Raw genomic sequence first — 15,998 nt, forward strand, 5'->3', positions numbered from 1 at the left:
TTTGCATGTCAAAGTCCAGAAACAAGCATGCTAAAGTATGAGTGTCAGCATTCCAGGTCAGTGACTAAAGCATCAAATTAAAGCTTTAGGACAGGGGTCAGCAAACTTTTTTGGCAACTAGGCCATTTTAGGAGGTCAAGAGAGCACACTAGGCAGGACTCTCTCTCGAGTCCCACGCTGTTGGCTCCACCCCCACCAGGAAATAGGGAAGGAAGGCATAACAAGGTAGCTCATGAGCTCCGGGTTGCCGGATCGACCTGGGGGGCATTAGGCCGGAACGAACTACTGGCTAGGCTGCATCTGGCCTAAAGGCCAGAGTTTGCCTACCCCTGCTTTAGGATGACAGCCAGGAAACAGAATTTTCATAGACGAGTTAAGTATTGGCAGCCTCTCTCAGCCTCTCATGACATATCCCTAATAAAAGAAAGATTTTGTCCTACTTTCAAATGCAACTTCACACTGGGACACAGATAGGAAAATAAGTTATTGTGGTTTTTCACCCTTCTGCATTTTATCTAAAATAAAAAAAGCATGCTTTGGCTTTACATACAATTTAACCAAGAACAACTTTGTCTTGTTTCACAATTTAAAAAGGGTCTTTGTTCTTGTCAATACATGGTAAAAATCTTCAATGGACACAAAAGTTTTTTCATTTACTTTTTTTTGCAATAATGCATTATGTATTAGTCTCTACCTTCCAAACAGGTAAAACAAGGTGCCTGACATCAGCTACAACTTTACCAGGAACAAACTGCAGGAAGGAGGAGTTACAAAACTTCACAGGAAATAGAAACTTTTTCTGCCTTCATTTCTTCTGGGCTGCTGTGAGCAATGGCTTTTTTTTCTTCTCTGAGAGAGGAACTGATTTGTTCAGTCTGTCTGAACATTTTTACAGATCCTGTAACGCTGAGATGTGGACACAATTTCTGCAGGGTCTGTATTGATCAGGTTCTGGATACACAGAAACAATTAGGAGTTTACTCATGTCCTGACTGCAGAACTGAGTTCAGAGATCGTCCTAAACTGCAAAGAAACATAACTCTTTACAACATTGTGGATAGTTTCCAACCTACTCAGCCTGATGTGAAGGAAAATGCGGTCTTCTGTACTTAATGTGTGGACTCTGTTATACCTGCTATTAAATCCTGTCTGTTGTGTGAAGCTTCTCTGTGTAATAAACACCTGAGTGTCCACAGCAAGTCACCAGAACATGTCTTAACGGATCCCACCACTTCCATGGAGAATAAAAAGTGTCCTATCCACAAGAAATTACTGGAATATTACTGCACTGAGGACTCTGTTTGTATCTGTGTGTCCTGCAGTTTGGCAGGTGAGCATATAGGTCACAAAGTAGAGCTGCTTGATTTGGCTTCTGAAAAGAAGAAGGAGACACTGAAAACAATTCAAGATAACCTAACTTCAGAAAAGGAGGAGACTGAAAAGAGAGTACTGACTCTGCAGAACCACAAGAAATATATTCACACAAAAGCCACTGATTTAATACAGAGACTCACTTTCCTGCTTGCAGAATTTAGAGAGAAGCTGAACACTATAGAGAAAACTATTCCGACCATGATCTCTGCACAAGAAAATAAGCTATCTCTCTCTGTTTCTGGCTTCATACAGCAGCTGGAAATGAAAAAGGAAGAGCTGTCCAGGAAAATAGGTCTTATTGAAGAGCTGTATAAGACACCTGATCCAATAATTGTTTTAAAAGACCAGCACATTTGTATCACTGACCATAATAAACATGAAACCTCCAAGGATGTGGTTGATGATGTTAAAAAAGTAGGAGACATTGATTTTACTCTTGTTTCAGCAGTACTGCACTCTGCTATTGACAATTTTTCCACACAAGCACTGTGCAATGGGTTCAGTTTTCCCAGGACTTCTGCCATGTCATTGGATGTGAACACAGTTGGCAATGAAGTAGAAGTCTCTGAAGATCTAAAAATGGCATCTTGGCTAGGAATAGGCCAAAATCACCCGCAAACACCTGAGAGGTTCCAGTCATGTCAAGTTTTAAGCCTGAGCTCTTTCTCATCCGGAAAACACTATTGGGAAGTGGAGAGGAGCGAACAAGGAGACTGCTGTGTTGGGGTGAGCTATGCCAGTATAGACAGGCAAGGAGAACAATGCATTATTGGTGAGAATGAAAAGTCCTGGGGACTGCGTATATGGAATAATCAATATTCTGTCATACACAACACAGCAGTGACAACATTATCATATCCAGTTTCCTGCAGAAAACTAGGAGTGTATTTAGATTATGAGGATGGACAGCTGACCTTTTTTGAGCTAAAGGACCAATTGAAACACTTACACACATTTACCTCTACCTTTACTGAGCCCCTGCATGTTTTGTTTTGGGTGCTCGGAAGTTGGCTAAGATTTATTGTTAAAAAATAGAAAAATGAATGCAGTGACATTGCACCACCAGGTGTACTAAGACATAAATGGAAGCATTGGTAGTTTAAAGCAGACCTTGCAGGAACTTTTACCTCTTGACTAAACTAATCACCTACCTGAATTAGCCCAAAACATGTACTTTTAGTTGCCATGGACCCCAGCTTCTGCCTTATTTCTGCAGGTTATAGTGTATAATAGTATATAAGTATACTTTTTTTTATAACAAAAGTGATCTTTAATCTAGCAAGGGCTGTGCATAGGCACTAGCTAAAGTTTAAAAAGTTTAAAGCTTAAGTCTATCATGATGTTAGATCATGAATTATATTTACATCATATGTTCCACAACACTTTTGATTATATTTTAGCCACATAATTTGTCTTCTTTTGTGCTGCTTTCTAAAAATTCCAGTTATGAAGCATGCACAAAAACATTAATGACATATGACCATAGTAGGGACATTAGATTGTGAGCCCCTTTGACTTTGTACAGCGCTGCGTAATGTGATGGCGCTATATAAATTCTCTGTAAAAATAATAATAATAATGCACAACAAAGGTAAACAAAAAGGCACATGATCACAATGTCACATCATGCATTGTGCCAAACAAACAGCACATGATCACCATCATTGTAAAGAGACATTTTTTTCTTTGTAGCCACTTTTAATCACTTTGCTTGTGAATAGATAAGTGGGCACAACTTCGGTTTCCTGTGTCCTGCAAAGCCTGTACACAGCCAGGCAATTGGCATCTTCACAGTTCTAGTAGTTCCAAGTCTGCATGCAAATATGGTGTATATCAGGGCTCCAAAGAACCCTGCATGCAAATGGTGCCACCCACAAGCAATGAGTTCAATAACCTGAAACCTAAAAAACATTTTTAAAAATAATGCGGGGGGAGGATATAGAAAGCATGATGGGCAGAAGGTACGCACTGAGGTCAGCAGCATTACTTTATTTTTCACCACACTTTGTGTTAAAGTGTATCTTTTGCATTGAGTGGCAAACAGTTAGCTTTTATTACTGAATATGTCCCCATTGGGAAGATTTATCTCTTTATTTGCTTCAGTGACCACTGCAATCAACTAGAATTTCAATATGTTTAACATACATATTAATCTTCAAGGTCCTTTTTATGTCTACTAAGACACACTACCTAATTCCAGAAATGGTTATAAATGAACTTTGATAATTAAAGTGTGTGTAACAATGAACGTTGCTCATTTGGTTACTTTTGTTCTTTGAATTATATTGATGAAAGCGTTTTCTTAAACCTGCAAATTGTAAAGTAAAAAAAAAAACTGTTAATCTGTCAGAAATTCAGCAAACTGATCATTTAATGTGCTCTTTGCTATGTTATAAAAATTGGAAGATGTGTTCTATAATTCTAAAAACATGTTTTGTGCTAGGCTGACAATGCTGCTTTTCCACACAGTGCATTGAGTGTTACCATGGGGGAGGTAGGTGTTTCTGTTAGGATCACTAGATAAAAATAAATGAAAAAACTTAAAAAAAAAAGCAATAAGCCACTACACTGAAAGACTAATAAGCTGCAAATTATTTATGTTGGTATTTGTGTTTAAATACACTTAGATAATCATTCTAACCTTAATTGCAGCATACAGATATTGATACAAGAGAATGGTGTCATAATGCATTTCCTGACATAAAATATAAAATGGTCGAGCAAAGTGTATTTTTTCCTCAGATGATCCAATTGTCACAAGGAGCACACCAACCTAAAAAATTGCACAAAAAAACAGAAAAAAATCAAGTATTATAAATGCTTACTTGCAGTGTTTTTCTTTTCATAAATTATTTTGAATTTACATTCAATTTTTGCAGAACAGCCAGCTTTCTCCTAATACATCATAGCCCCGTTCTATTCTAGGATTATCTAATTACTCTCTAAGCTGGCCCAGCTCCACAGGTAAATAACACCCCCAGTATTTGCTATATTCATTTCGTATATCCCTATTAATTGTACAGTGGTACAGCGCAAGGTAATATGTTGGCGCTATATAAATCCTTTTAATAATATTAATAATAATATTAATAATATCAGAAGATAGTTGTTAAATTAATGGTCTTTCTGTGTTCTTTGTCACCTGTAACTGTTATAAAGCCTCTTTGCCTACGTAGATGGCTGCTAGAGGAACCATAACCCATCATTGCAAATTCTGCTTTATCTTCCCGGGTGAGACATACATTCCTACATTGTGTTGTCACTGAAACTAAGAAATATTTTGTACAACCTCCACTACGTCACTGTCACTGGTAGTTTAGTTTTGCCATTAAGTTTGAAAAAGCTCTGATTACTGACACTGAGATATCTTTATGAGCAGTCTTGCCTGATGAGCGTGCAGTTTATCCGTTGCTGAATCATTGCGCCTCTTGGCATGTTTTTCTGCTGAAGCTCAGCATCCGGCCTGAGCCGTGCCAGAATAACAGACACAGCCTGGGTTGTGGATGGGTAGCAGATGGTGAGATGCTCAGCTGAGTATTAAATACAATGCACTGGGGCCACTGTGCTCTCTCACTGTGAAATCGGCCCTGTTGGCCGAGGAATGGACAGTGGGGGAGATCTGGCAAGGTCTTGGTGATGGAGGAAGCAGCATTTGCAGGAAAACATGCTCTTAAAGTAGATGTAACCCTAAATAAACTATGTTTTGTTTGCTATGTGTATCATTAACAATTATGATTTGTAATAAAATGCTCTTTTCAACTTTTTATTCATCCTTTGTTTAACTTAGTGTTGTTGATCTCCTGCAGCCAGTGTTTGTCTAGAGAAAGGTGAATGGACCTGATCTGGGTTCAAACTTCGAACTTTGCACTGAACTCCAATAAATTCCACGGAAGATTAACCATGAAGTTAAATTCCTGTTCTTTTGGGGTCAACAGGCCCCAGTGCTATTGGGGATATGTAAAGATGGAGAGAGAGAGAAGGCTGTAGGTCCACCCTAAATTTCTGGCACATCTTTATCCAGACATGAATCCTGGGGGCTGGAAAGCATGCATTGTCCTTGTACCAATATATGCACCAGGCCTTCCATCCATTTGGGACCCCAAATGCTGGCTGACAAGACCATTTTCTAACATTCATTTCCCAAAAAGTGGCTGTTTGTGGTTGGTGTTTATAATGGAATCTTGAAGCCCTCTTTAACATGGAACACAACGGATATATGCCCCTTTATCCAGCGTATGAGTGAATCTACTTCAATCACAATGAACAACAATACTGACTCACTAAATGCTGAATGACATAATTGTCCTCAAATTGCTTTTTTCAGTGCATATGTGTTTTTTTTTAACTAGGATACTTGTTGTGAGTGTGATTTTGTACATATAAAAACTTTCTGGAAATGTTTAAGAGGTACTAAATGTAACCCCTATACTCATTCCTCTGGCTGAGGGTGGCTGCTTTTCCTTCTGCCGGAATTGGCAGCAATAGAGTGATCAGCCCAATCTGCAAGGTTCTTGTGATCTCGCCTGCTATGTGACTAAATCATCTAAGGATAAAGAGGGTATTTAGGCTCAGTTTCCACCCAGCTAAAACCCACCATTTCCAAATCAGCACGGAGCAAGAGAACCCCTCATCATGCAATCAGCTGCTTTACTTATTTATGGTAAAATATTCACCAGTCTGCTAAATGATCAGAAGACACTATTAGAATGCACAAACTGCTTCCCCGGTGTTAATTGTATGTGATAATAATCTGTCCTCTCCTTTTACCGCAGCACAGCTGCTAATTCCTCACTTCATTTTACCAGGCTGCAGAGAACCGGCGTACGTACATCAATCAGTGCATTAAAAGATGCGAGTGCTTCCCCTCTTCCTGAAAGTTCTGGGTATACACAGGCATTATACCATAACTGTCAGGTGTCCTCTCTGCTGATTACTTGATCGATCGATCAATGATTGCAGTGCCAGTGCTTAAGATTTTGATCAGAAGCAATCAAAATGTATTTGAAAAGGGTCAGGCATCGGATTAATAGAAAGATACAGAAAAGAAACATTTACTACTGGAAACATTTCAGCGGTTACTTGCATCCCAATTGTTAACTGATTATTTTTACTGATATTAAAGAAAGAAATTAATAAATGATAATGCTGCTACACTCCACCAACTACCTGCTCATGCCTGCCTACTTATGCCTGGGTTTTTGAAAGATGAAGAAAGATGTGGTGCTCTACTCACCACCTGCCCATGCCCATACACCTCTCCCTGGTGACTGTGAATGTGTGGAGACCACTCTGCTGTGATAAAGACATGTTTTCTGGTAGCTGTTAGCTGATTTCAATGCTCAGGCTAAGGCTGACCCTGCAGAGATAGATAAATAACATATGGATAGATACAGACTGTACTACAGTAACTGATAGAGTGCTGTAAGTGTACTTTGTACCAGTGGATTGTTATAGAGGCTCTTTTGTCTTACACGCGGCACACCGAGGGTAAAATGTTTTTCGCTTCTCCTGAGCCGTCTTATCAGGTGAGAATTGAATTACAGTATTAGATTTGGATTCCGGGGACAGAAGTTTCAGCACATGGAAGACGTAATCAATGAAATCACTCGGGAACATCTAGAGCGGGTTATTACATCTCGTAGGAAGCCAATGGCACATCCAAGATGCGGAAAACATGAATTGTTCTATATGGGGATGCTGCCAGGTTGTCGAGTCTCTGTTCTATGTTATGAAAGGCCAGCATTTTTTGATTTTATGTACATTTGGCTAATGATGAGCATGTTAAATATAATGGAAATCCAAGCCTGGAATAAATGAGTGTTCCTGAGTTAATATTACATTAAATCTGGCTCCAGGGATGTGCAGGACTTCCTGCAGACTGAATTCCATTTTCATTCTGCTATTTATTGCATGCAGCATGACTGCTATTTAAAAAGATTACATTATTCCAATCTGAGCTCTGGAAAATGAAAGCTAGTTGTTCACCCTCCATAGTTCTTAAACAGTAAAAAGTTTGAGACCAGTGTCTCTAGGCAAAGCCTAATTTCTATTTACCTAAGGAGTAGGAAGGGTTGACTGGCCAAATATTCCTGCACATGCAAAAATTGATGTAAGGAGCCAAAACTAAACACATTTGATTATTTTGTAACAAATGCATAAATTAATTCAAAGGTGTGCTCATAAAAATATTTGCCTGTCATTTAGTATTAAAGTAGCTGTAGGGGAAACCCTGACCATAAATCCCTGCAATGTAGTGATAGCTGGTGGGTGTGTAATGCAGGAGCTCGGAGGTAACCGCCGGAAGTTAGGTATGCCCTCTGGGACAACAGTTTCCATGGCAACAAGCAAAAACCAGCAAGGAAAAACATCACTTTTCGGTCTATCTTACCAGCAGCATGATCCTTTGCATGGGGACAAAATGGAAAGGAAGTTGGATTGCGTAGCAGCACGACAACATTGTGGGTCCAAAAGAGGAAATAAGAATGTTTACAACAAACCTGTGGGATTAAAAATTAATTTCAAAGTACACACAGAGTTTATTATTTTAATTTTGACTGGAATTCCATCTTATCTTATCAAGTCATTGTTCATTTATTTCATGCACTTTCTTCCCCAGCAAAGCAGTGAACACAGAAATATCTGATCCCATTTACAACAAATGGAATCTCTTTCCCTCATAAAGTGTGAGATAATGGTGGGTCACTGCCTCCCACCTTTGTTTGCATGGAAGAATGACTTCATCTTTCAGACTGAATTAAAGACAAAAATCAATAAACTTACAGACAACTCAGCACAACGCATCAAATAGAAAGAGATTTAATATCCCAAATGGCATATTCTTTCGAAGAACGTGCCAGCTTCCACGACGTGGAAGTATGGTTTCCAGCTCGAATTAAATTACTTGGACACCTCTCACGGTTTGAAAAAGGAAATGGGCATATCTCTATGACATGAGACAATGATCAGTCTATAAATATCCGTTGTCTCTTCCTGCTGCAAGAAGCCAGAACTGATATCTCAGGCTTCAGTCCAGATACAGTGGGGCAGCACAGGTGACAAGGCCTCAGTTACCCCCGGAGGACACAGGATTGCCATAGGCCTGATGTACTTTATATACTCATACAATTCTAAATCAATTTAGATGAGAAAGAAGCATTGTCGTTGGAATATTTATTTATCTGTAATTTTGGTGTGGTTTACTAAGGAATGTTAAAACATTCAAACATACACCAGCCCAGCCGTGGGATGCCTAAAATACATATTTTATATTCTCCAATGGCCAAGCTTTTAAATATATATATATTTAAGTAGCAGTAAGCTTTAATACCAAAGTCTTTTGGTTAAATTCATTGCATGTCCTTTTTCAACATGCCTATACCTATGAAAGATGACCCCTATAGCTGCTGGCGCCATGGAAAAATTAATCTTCAAAGGTCACAACAGTGGCCTTGAAATCACAGATCCTCCCTAAATATTTTGCGGGCAGACAGGGTCATATATGAATGATTGTGTTATCCATGGCACTCCAGAGTAATGCTGCTTCTTCTTGATGAGAGCTCAAAGTTTGAAATGGCCAAGCTAAAGTGGGTAACTCTGATTAGAATAACATGTAGATATCACCAACAACAAAGATAGAGGAGTTGGTCAGGATCGAGATGTTTACATACAGGTACAATTTTTTTTTCAGTTCCCTGCAGCATTTTATTCCCTGTTCTGAAAGTGTGCATTGGGCTGGTTATGCCCTGCTTACTATACAGTCTTGGCACCAACCTGTGCCAGAGTGAAGTAGCTCCTATGAGCATGCAGGGGCATTGGATCATCCTAAACTAGCCAGAGGAGATAGGCAAAGACTTGGAAACTAGCACAATGGACCGGAAGATGGTGAAAGCACCGATGTTGGTGTGCTGGGGGGGATGCAGCATTGGAGGGGTTTAATTTGGCATTTTTGGTAAGTCTGCCATAATGTACAAATAAGATCTGTTCCTGGGGTGCAAAATTTACACATTTTTCTAATTGGTTCAATTTTAAGTCCTGGCCCTAATAAAGATAATAAATAACAATTCCTTTAAAACTTTTATTATAACTGATGGAAATTGTCTACCTAAAACTCTGCTGAAACTCAAACCCTAGAGAGGAGAAAGCATACTGATGGTTTCTACTGCAATAGGTAGGATGTTCTATGTATAAGTGTAATGATACTGTCATTGGTAAACTGTTTCACTGATGGAACTAATATTATTTTTTAATTTTCATTTTTATTTTCTTGGCAAATTTTGTAAATTTCCTCATTTTGTTTTCTTCATTCCAGCTGTGCAACATTTTAGCTCAAAGTCTGAATTATAATTAGGCCACTGAAAAAGGCACATTTCACTGAAGCAAAAGAGTTTTTTAAATCTTTTTTTACACACAGGACCTTAAACTGGAATATGCAGAAATAATCCGTGACTAAACCATTAACCACCCAGGGGAGAAACAAGAGTCCAGGACTGCGCAGAAGAATCGACCTGATTACGATTCAGCATAGTGGCTGCGGCACACAAAATGGAATATAACCTGCTTACAATGCTGGACAGAACAGTAAAAGATTAGCAGCCTGACAAATGACTTGTGGCTGTTGCTACTGGCTTACAAAAGCCATTTTAAGACAACATCAATAAGTAATTAACTAATACAAACAAACGAGGACAGAAAGAACTACGACAGCCAGCCAGGTGCTCCAATCAGTAAAGGAGGGACATGGCACCACCCAAGACGTGTCCATATATTATGGAGAAAGCTGCCAGAAAAGCTGCTTATGTAGAGAAATGTAGATATATGAGAGCCATCGGCCTCTTTTTGCATGGCAGGGTTCAATGAAAAAACAAAAGGATTGCTTGAGATGTTTACACCACACAACACTCTGCTTTGTAAAGGTCAACCTGATGCTGACAAAACGGTTGTCATGTTATTCAATAATAAGTAAATTATTATTATTTTCTATCAAATTTGCCTCCGCTGCTAAAGCTGTATCTGGGAGGAATTTTCTTTTTGAGGGCATGCAGAAATTAGTGCAGGTATAGCTGTTGCAGACAACGCAATTGGGTCAAATAATGAAAACCAAATTATAAAGGCTGCAGTAACATTCAAGCAAACTGATAAATACATTTGTATTTCTGCCTATCTAGTCCTGAGCATTACAAAGCTCTGTTTCACAGTACATTTCTGTATGGCAGGGCAAGAGACCTTATTATTCTCTGCTGCAGTTGCAGGATAAGAAATGCAGCAAAACCTATTGACTCCTTGTGCTACTTCCCATTTTCCCAGTCTGAGCTGTATTATATAAGGTACAACAAAAGGCTGATACCAAGCCAAATGATGTGTTTTAAAATATAGAGCTACACTCTTATTTCTACACTTTCTATCTATTATATTGGCCTGATAGAGATTAGAGAGAATAAATGCTTTCCATAAAGGGCCCCATCACACATAGTTATATCTTTGAAACTAATAGTACAATACCAATTTCAAGGCAACCTGCTTATCATAACATCTATGAGTCTAGCGATTTGCCAGTTACTTTGTAAGAAATGCTGTTACCAAAGTAAAGATAAGTTTGGTTTTTAGTACAAGAAAAACTTTATTTTGCTTGTATTGTCTTTAAAGGTCTATTGGCTACCTCTTGAATGTGAATAAACAGTTTTGTGCTGTGATTTTGAGTTTTAAATAAACTGTTACTGTCGATCTATAGTATCAATGTTATTCTACAGTATGTCTTATCTATAACTTAAAGTTCATGGTATAAAGCACAGCAGCCTGAGTTCTGGGACGTTAGACAAATTCTAATAGTACTCAAGCTGATAAGCGAACACAACAATGTATAAAAACAAAGTTGTGGACAGAATACCTGTCTTACACATTAAATCTCATTTCCTCTCATCTCTGAATTTACCCAGTGGGAGGAACAATCAGATATGTCAATGTGATACCACAAATAGTAAGAAGAATAAATGTCATACATTTTCCAGCATTAGGCAGGAATTAGTAGTGGGACTGATTAACAGGAAGTAGGTGGTGAGCAAAGAAAGAGGAGGTCAGACAGCTGCACAGCTATAGTCAATCACAACAACATAATGGTATGTGAATTAGCAAAATTCCAAAGGTAATAACTTATAATTAACACTAAATACCATGTTTGCTTTTAGATTGCCTTGTGCAATGTTGTGTCAAGTTGGGCTAAAATTCCCACTTTTACAAATGATCAGACAGGTCATTTTTGCAGAACAGAACAGGCGATATCTATTCTGCAATAATGCGTCTTACCTGCCTGATCACTTCGGGTTTCTGGACACAAAGCTGGCTCCCCTGGCATATGCCAGAGATGAATGCATGGGAGTTACATCATCCTGGCATGGCCAATACAGATGGTCAAAGAATGTCACAGGGAGGAAAAAGAGAAAGAAGATGGCAGTGCCCTATGATGGAACGCTGATAGGTGCGTCACAAGGGTTTGGCTTTCAGATCCTTCAAGCATACCTGTATTGTATCCTCTACCAAGAGCTGGCCATGGTCGATGGTTCTTCCACAAATTTCCCAGGTACCAGTCACTCTGATTCTCTACCAGGCCGAGAACCTGTTGTCCTGAAAAACAAACAAAAGAAAGTGTAAATAAAGAATCATCTGTATAGACTAACTATATAAAAATATCTTATATTTGTTCTAACACAAACATATAAGACATCTCTACCGTCTGCTCTAATTAATGAAGAATCCTTGGTCTTTGGACATAGAATCAGCACTGAAAGGCACTTAGAAAGCACCAAAAGAAGTTTTACAATAGCCATCCTATTACCTTTTGTTGATTGTAGAAAGATAGGTGTTATGTATTTATGTTAATGTAGGAACAAAACAGATATATATTACCACTTACAAAGCTCACAGTGCTTTGAGGACAATGCCCTCATGTGTCTTTCTCTCCAGAAGGATGATGCCATCTTTGTTTAGGCATTACTCAAGGTCACCATCTAGGATGGTGCTGGATTGAGATGCTGGCCAAGGGATGGCACATATAAATATAAATTTTGGTGTTTGTGCAGTTACTGGCTGTGTTTGGAAATATCTGATACAGATGAGCCAAGAAAAGTCACATGATTTAGGTTTAGGGACTCTTTTTGAATGAAAAATGATGGCACATAATTGTGGTGTATCTTGTAACATATTTTATTCATGCAAACTCATAAAATTACTGAATGATGCGCTTTGAATGCTGTATTAAAGAAAAATTAATCTGTATTCATTATGAGAGGTGCCTAAAAGAACATCCAAAATACACATCAGAGTGATTCCTTTTTGGTCAAGTTGGCGAAATCTAATGTCTGTGTGTTTAGCCACAATCCTTCCATTTTGCATTGTCTGACACAGTCTCCCTTTATGTAAATGGAGAATGGCCAACTAATCCCTTTATGAGCTTCTAGTCACACTCAGCCCAGTAAACAAGTTTATTTTGTTTAAACACTGCCTGCTTTCCATCTGTCCGAGGCCATTACATTAACAAGAAGCGATGGTACCCAGCATGCTCTGCAAAGTGCTCAGTGGCGTCAATTCCCAGCATTGCTGGGCCGAGTTATTCTCATCTCCGTTACCTGTCGTCCTTAATGTTGTCCTGTTTGTCTGACTTTGTCTGCAACCTTCACCGATTCTTCCCGTTGTCCCTTTCTGATTACAGCACTGCTCTAATCCAGTAAGTATCTGCCTTGGCAGGCTTTCCTTTACATTTTGTGCCTTGTTTTCAAGTGTGTACTCTTGGATAATGTGTACACATACTAAACTTGTGTCCAAGGGGTCTATTTATATTGGGTCATGAAACAATCTTTTCCTACTGTTTTATTGATGATATTAGTTTGACAGATCTGCCTTTTTATACATGTGCTTTGGATAATTCATCTTTTTTCTTTATACTAGTAATGAGCGAAGTTTGAATTTCTCAATATTTAAACAAAAACTGTGAAAGTTCAACAAAATATTGGTGTATTGGCATCAGTAGGGGGGGGCAGGATTTAGAGCGTGAGTTGGAATACTCACAAAGAAGGGCACCTATTCTAAAACTAAACATTTTTTTACATAAAAAGGCAGATTAAGGTCAACAGAGTGGTTTTTAATTTTGTCTGTGGTCCCTTTTCAGCTCGGTGTTTTCCATTACAGAGTTACATCATGTCTGTGTAGGCTGCCATCTTGGTAGAAGCAGGGCTTTGCATGCTCATGTCAGAGCCTCCAGCAAGGTGAACAGTGGATGAAATCACCAAACATCCCTCCAAATCTCCTACAACTACCAGTCAGAAGTAGCAGTGCCTTAGATGCTAAACTGCAGATACAAAACTTTAGGCAACTTCACAAACCTATACCTATAACTATACTTGTGTTTTAAATTGAAAATTACAGAGAAGAGGTACATTCCAGAGTACTGCTTACACGCAACTAGCATATCTGGATGGTATATATACAATGCAACTTCCCTACCCTTTTTAATTTCAATACCACTTCAAAGGTGTAACGACTATAAATTGCTACTGGTGTAACAAAAGATCATGTCGTTTAGCTGGACCTGTTTTTTTGCCAAAAAACTACAAAACGTCCCCTCATCAGCCAAAATATTTTATTTATTTAGGGATCAACAATTTTGTTTAACTGCTGATTTTTGCATATGAAGAGTTATAGCCTGGCCTAGTCAAATCTCCAATTGTACATGGGCAGTACACACCAACATATTGTAACTGAAGGAAAATCCCATCCCTAATTCCAAAACTTTATTTGGGAATATCTAAAGCAAGAGGTTAAGTGTAACCACTCCAGTGTGGAAATGATACAAAATATCTTATTTGTGCTAAAGGAGTCAGCTATTGAGGTTAATTAATGTTTTCCACAGTACATAGTTATGTGTTTTTATTATAGTATACAAACTTTATCTGTAGGCAGTGTTTGAATGAAGATCTAAAGTTTGCCCATGCACATACTTTTCAACATAACATACTCAAGTCATATGGAACCATGCTTTTAGGAACATGTCAGACTCTATGAGCTTTGACTCTCCTTTGTCCTACAGACAACTCTATATGAAGTTTCAATTTGAATGTCCATAAGAAACAGTTACTGTTATATTCTGTAGAAAAAAGCAAGCATCTCATCTTTTGTTATGCAGCACACTCCAATGCTAAGCACATGTGCCCGGTATGCTGTGGTGTGGTCCAATAACATATACTGTACTTTTATGTTGGGGTGTCATGTTAAGTAGAATGCATGCATAGGTGTGATTAGCTATTTATAAAACAAATAAAAATTCATTCAAAATACACTTGCCAAAAACACATAATTGGCCAAAAGCCAATATAGTTTCCTTTAAAGCTTGTGTAAATGTATTTCTCAAAATAGCAAAACAGCTTACAAATTCAATATTTGATGGATACATCTATAATCACCCATGGTATACATTAACAGAAATGTAACAATTGTGAGCTTTCAGAGAAGTGGTGGGATACAAAAGAAAGAGGCAGATCTATAATTTCACATAAAAAGCTGCTGTTTCCATGTAATCTGGCTGAATGTGTTAAATTGATATTAAAACTGGCGAAAAGTGAATGTCGTTACTGGGGATTCTGTTCTATTATCTGTGAAAAGCTTTCACTGCGTTCTGCACATCCTCCTATAGACAATAACAAGGCTGAGCATTCCGGGGCATAATTGAATAAGAGATAATGTGCCATATTACACAGAACTAAGCTGAACGATCGGAAAAACAGAAAACACTGTGTTTCTAAAAAATCGAAAGCAGACAGAATCTAATGAGGATGTGTCACCGCGAGCGTTATTGTTCATGAGATTGCATTTAAAGCAATCATCACCCTATTTACATCAAACTCATTTCTGATGTGGTTTCCACATTTTGACTTGACACCTTGTTTTCAATATGACATTTCTTACAAAATTTTGTAAATGTTCCATCAACAAATCATATCAGCAAAATGATATAAATTGGTGCTTAAAGTGTATCAAAGGGAGATTCATCATCTCTATTTGTCGTGTGATAAATGTAACATGAAACTGAAAGTGATGGGAAATTCAAACATCAAGCTAGTCACCAGAATAGGAATGAAGAGGAATATCTCAAAAAGGACACTTGTTCTGGGGACAACTAAGAAGAAATCCGCCCACTTCATCTATCATCTTCATCTATGTCTGCAGGACAAGAGGAGAAATCCCTATGGGACACAGGGGTTTTGACCATCTCCAACCCTATCCAAAAAGGATATACTTTGGAATGAATTTCTTAAAAGTCATTAGCTATTTGTTAGCAAATGTTTTCAATCCTGGACCATATCCATTCCAGGTATACTGGATCACCCAGCTTCACTGATGAAAGTGTATTTTCTCCAGCCTTGGAAAGCTTTAATAAATCAGGCCCATTGAAAGGAAAAATAAAGTTTCTGTTTAGAAATGTACTCTTTTTCCACTTTTTTGCTACTAAATGGCCAGAAACATTCAACTACCGTCTTCTGAGCCATCATCCTGGGCATGCCCTAGCCTGGGAAAGGATAGTAAAGGGAGAAGCAACACTGCAATAGAATTATTTTCTACTACACTTTCTCCTCTTTTTT

The 15,998-nt window shown here is 38.3% G+C and overlaps 2 protein-coding genes across 4 annotated transcripts in view; one reads left to right on the plus strand and one right to left on the minus strand.

The window, feature by feature from the left end:
• Window positions 1–15,998, minus strand: part of LARGE1 (LARGE xylosyl- and glucuronyltransferase 1) — a 237,452-nt gene that overhangs the window by 35,929 nt on the left and 185,525 nt on the right. For all 3 annotated transcript variants that reach the window (XM_072400166.1, XM_072400167.1, XM_072400168.1), the window contains one exon: window positions 11,887–11,991. In XM_072400166.1, coding sequence (XP_072256267.1) covers window positions 11,887–11,991 — 105 coding nt within the window. The remainder of the gene's footprint in view (window positions 1–11,886; window positions 11,992–15,998) is intronic.
• On the plus strand, window positions 8–11,018 carry LOC140323254 (E3 ubiquitin/ISG15 ligase TRIM25-like). The gene is given in 2 exon segments (XM_072400165.1): window positions 8–2,100; window positions 9,785–11,018. Coding segments are annotated over 2 exon segments (1,308 nt in total). The 5' UTR covers window positions 8–831; the 3' UTR covers window positions 9,824–11,018.

This window comes from Pyxicephalus adspersus, chromosome 2, assembly GCF_032062135.1.
Source record: "Pyxicephalus adspersus chromosome 2, UCB_Pads_2.0, whole genome shotgun sequence".
NCBI lineage: Eukaryota > Metazoa > Chordata > Amphibia > Anura > Pyxicephalidae > Pyxicephalus > Pyxicephalus adspersus.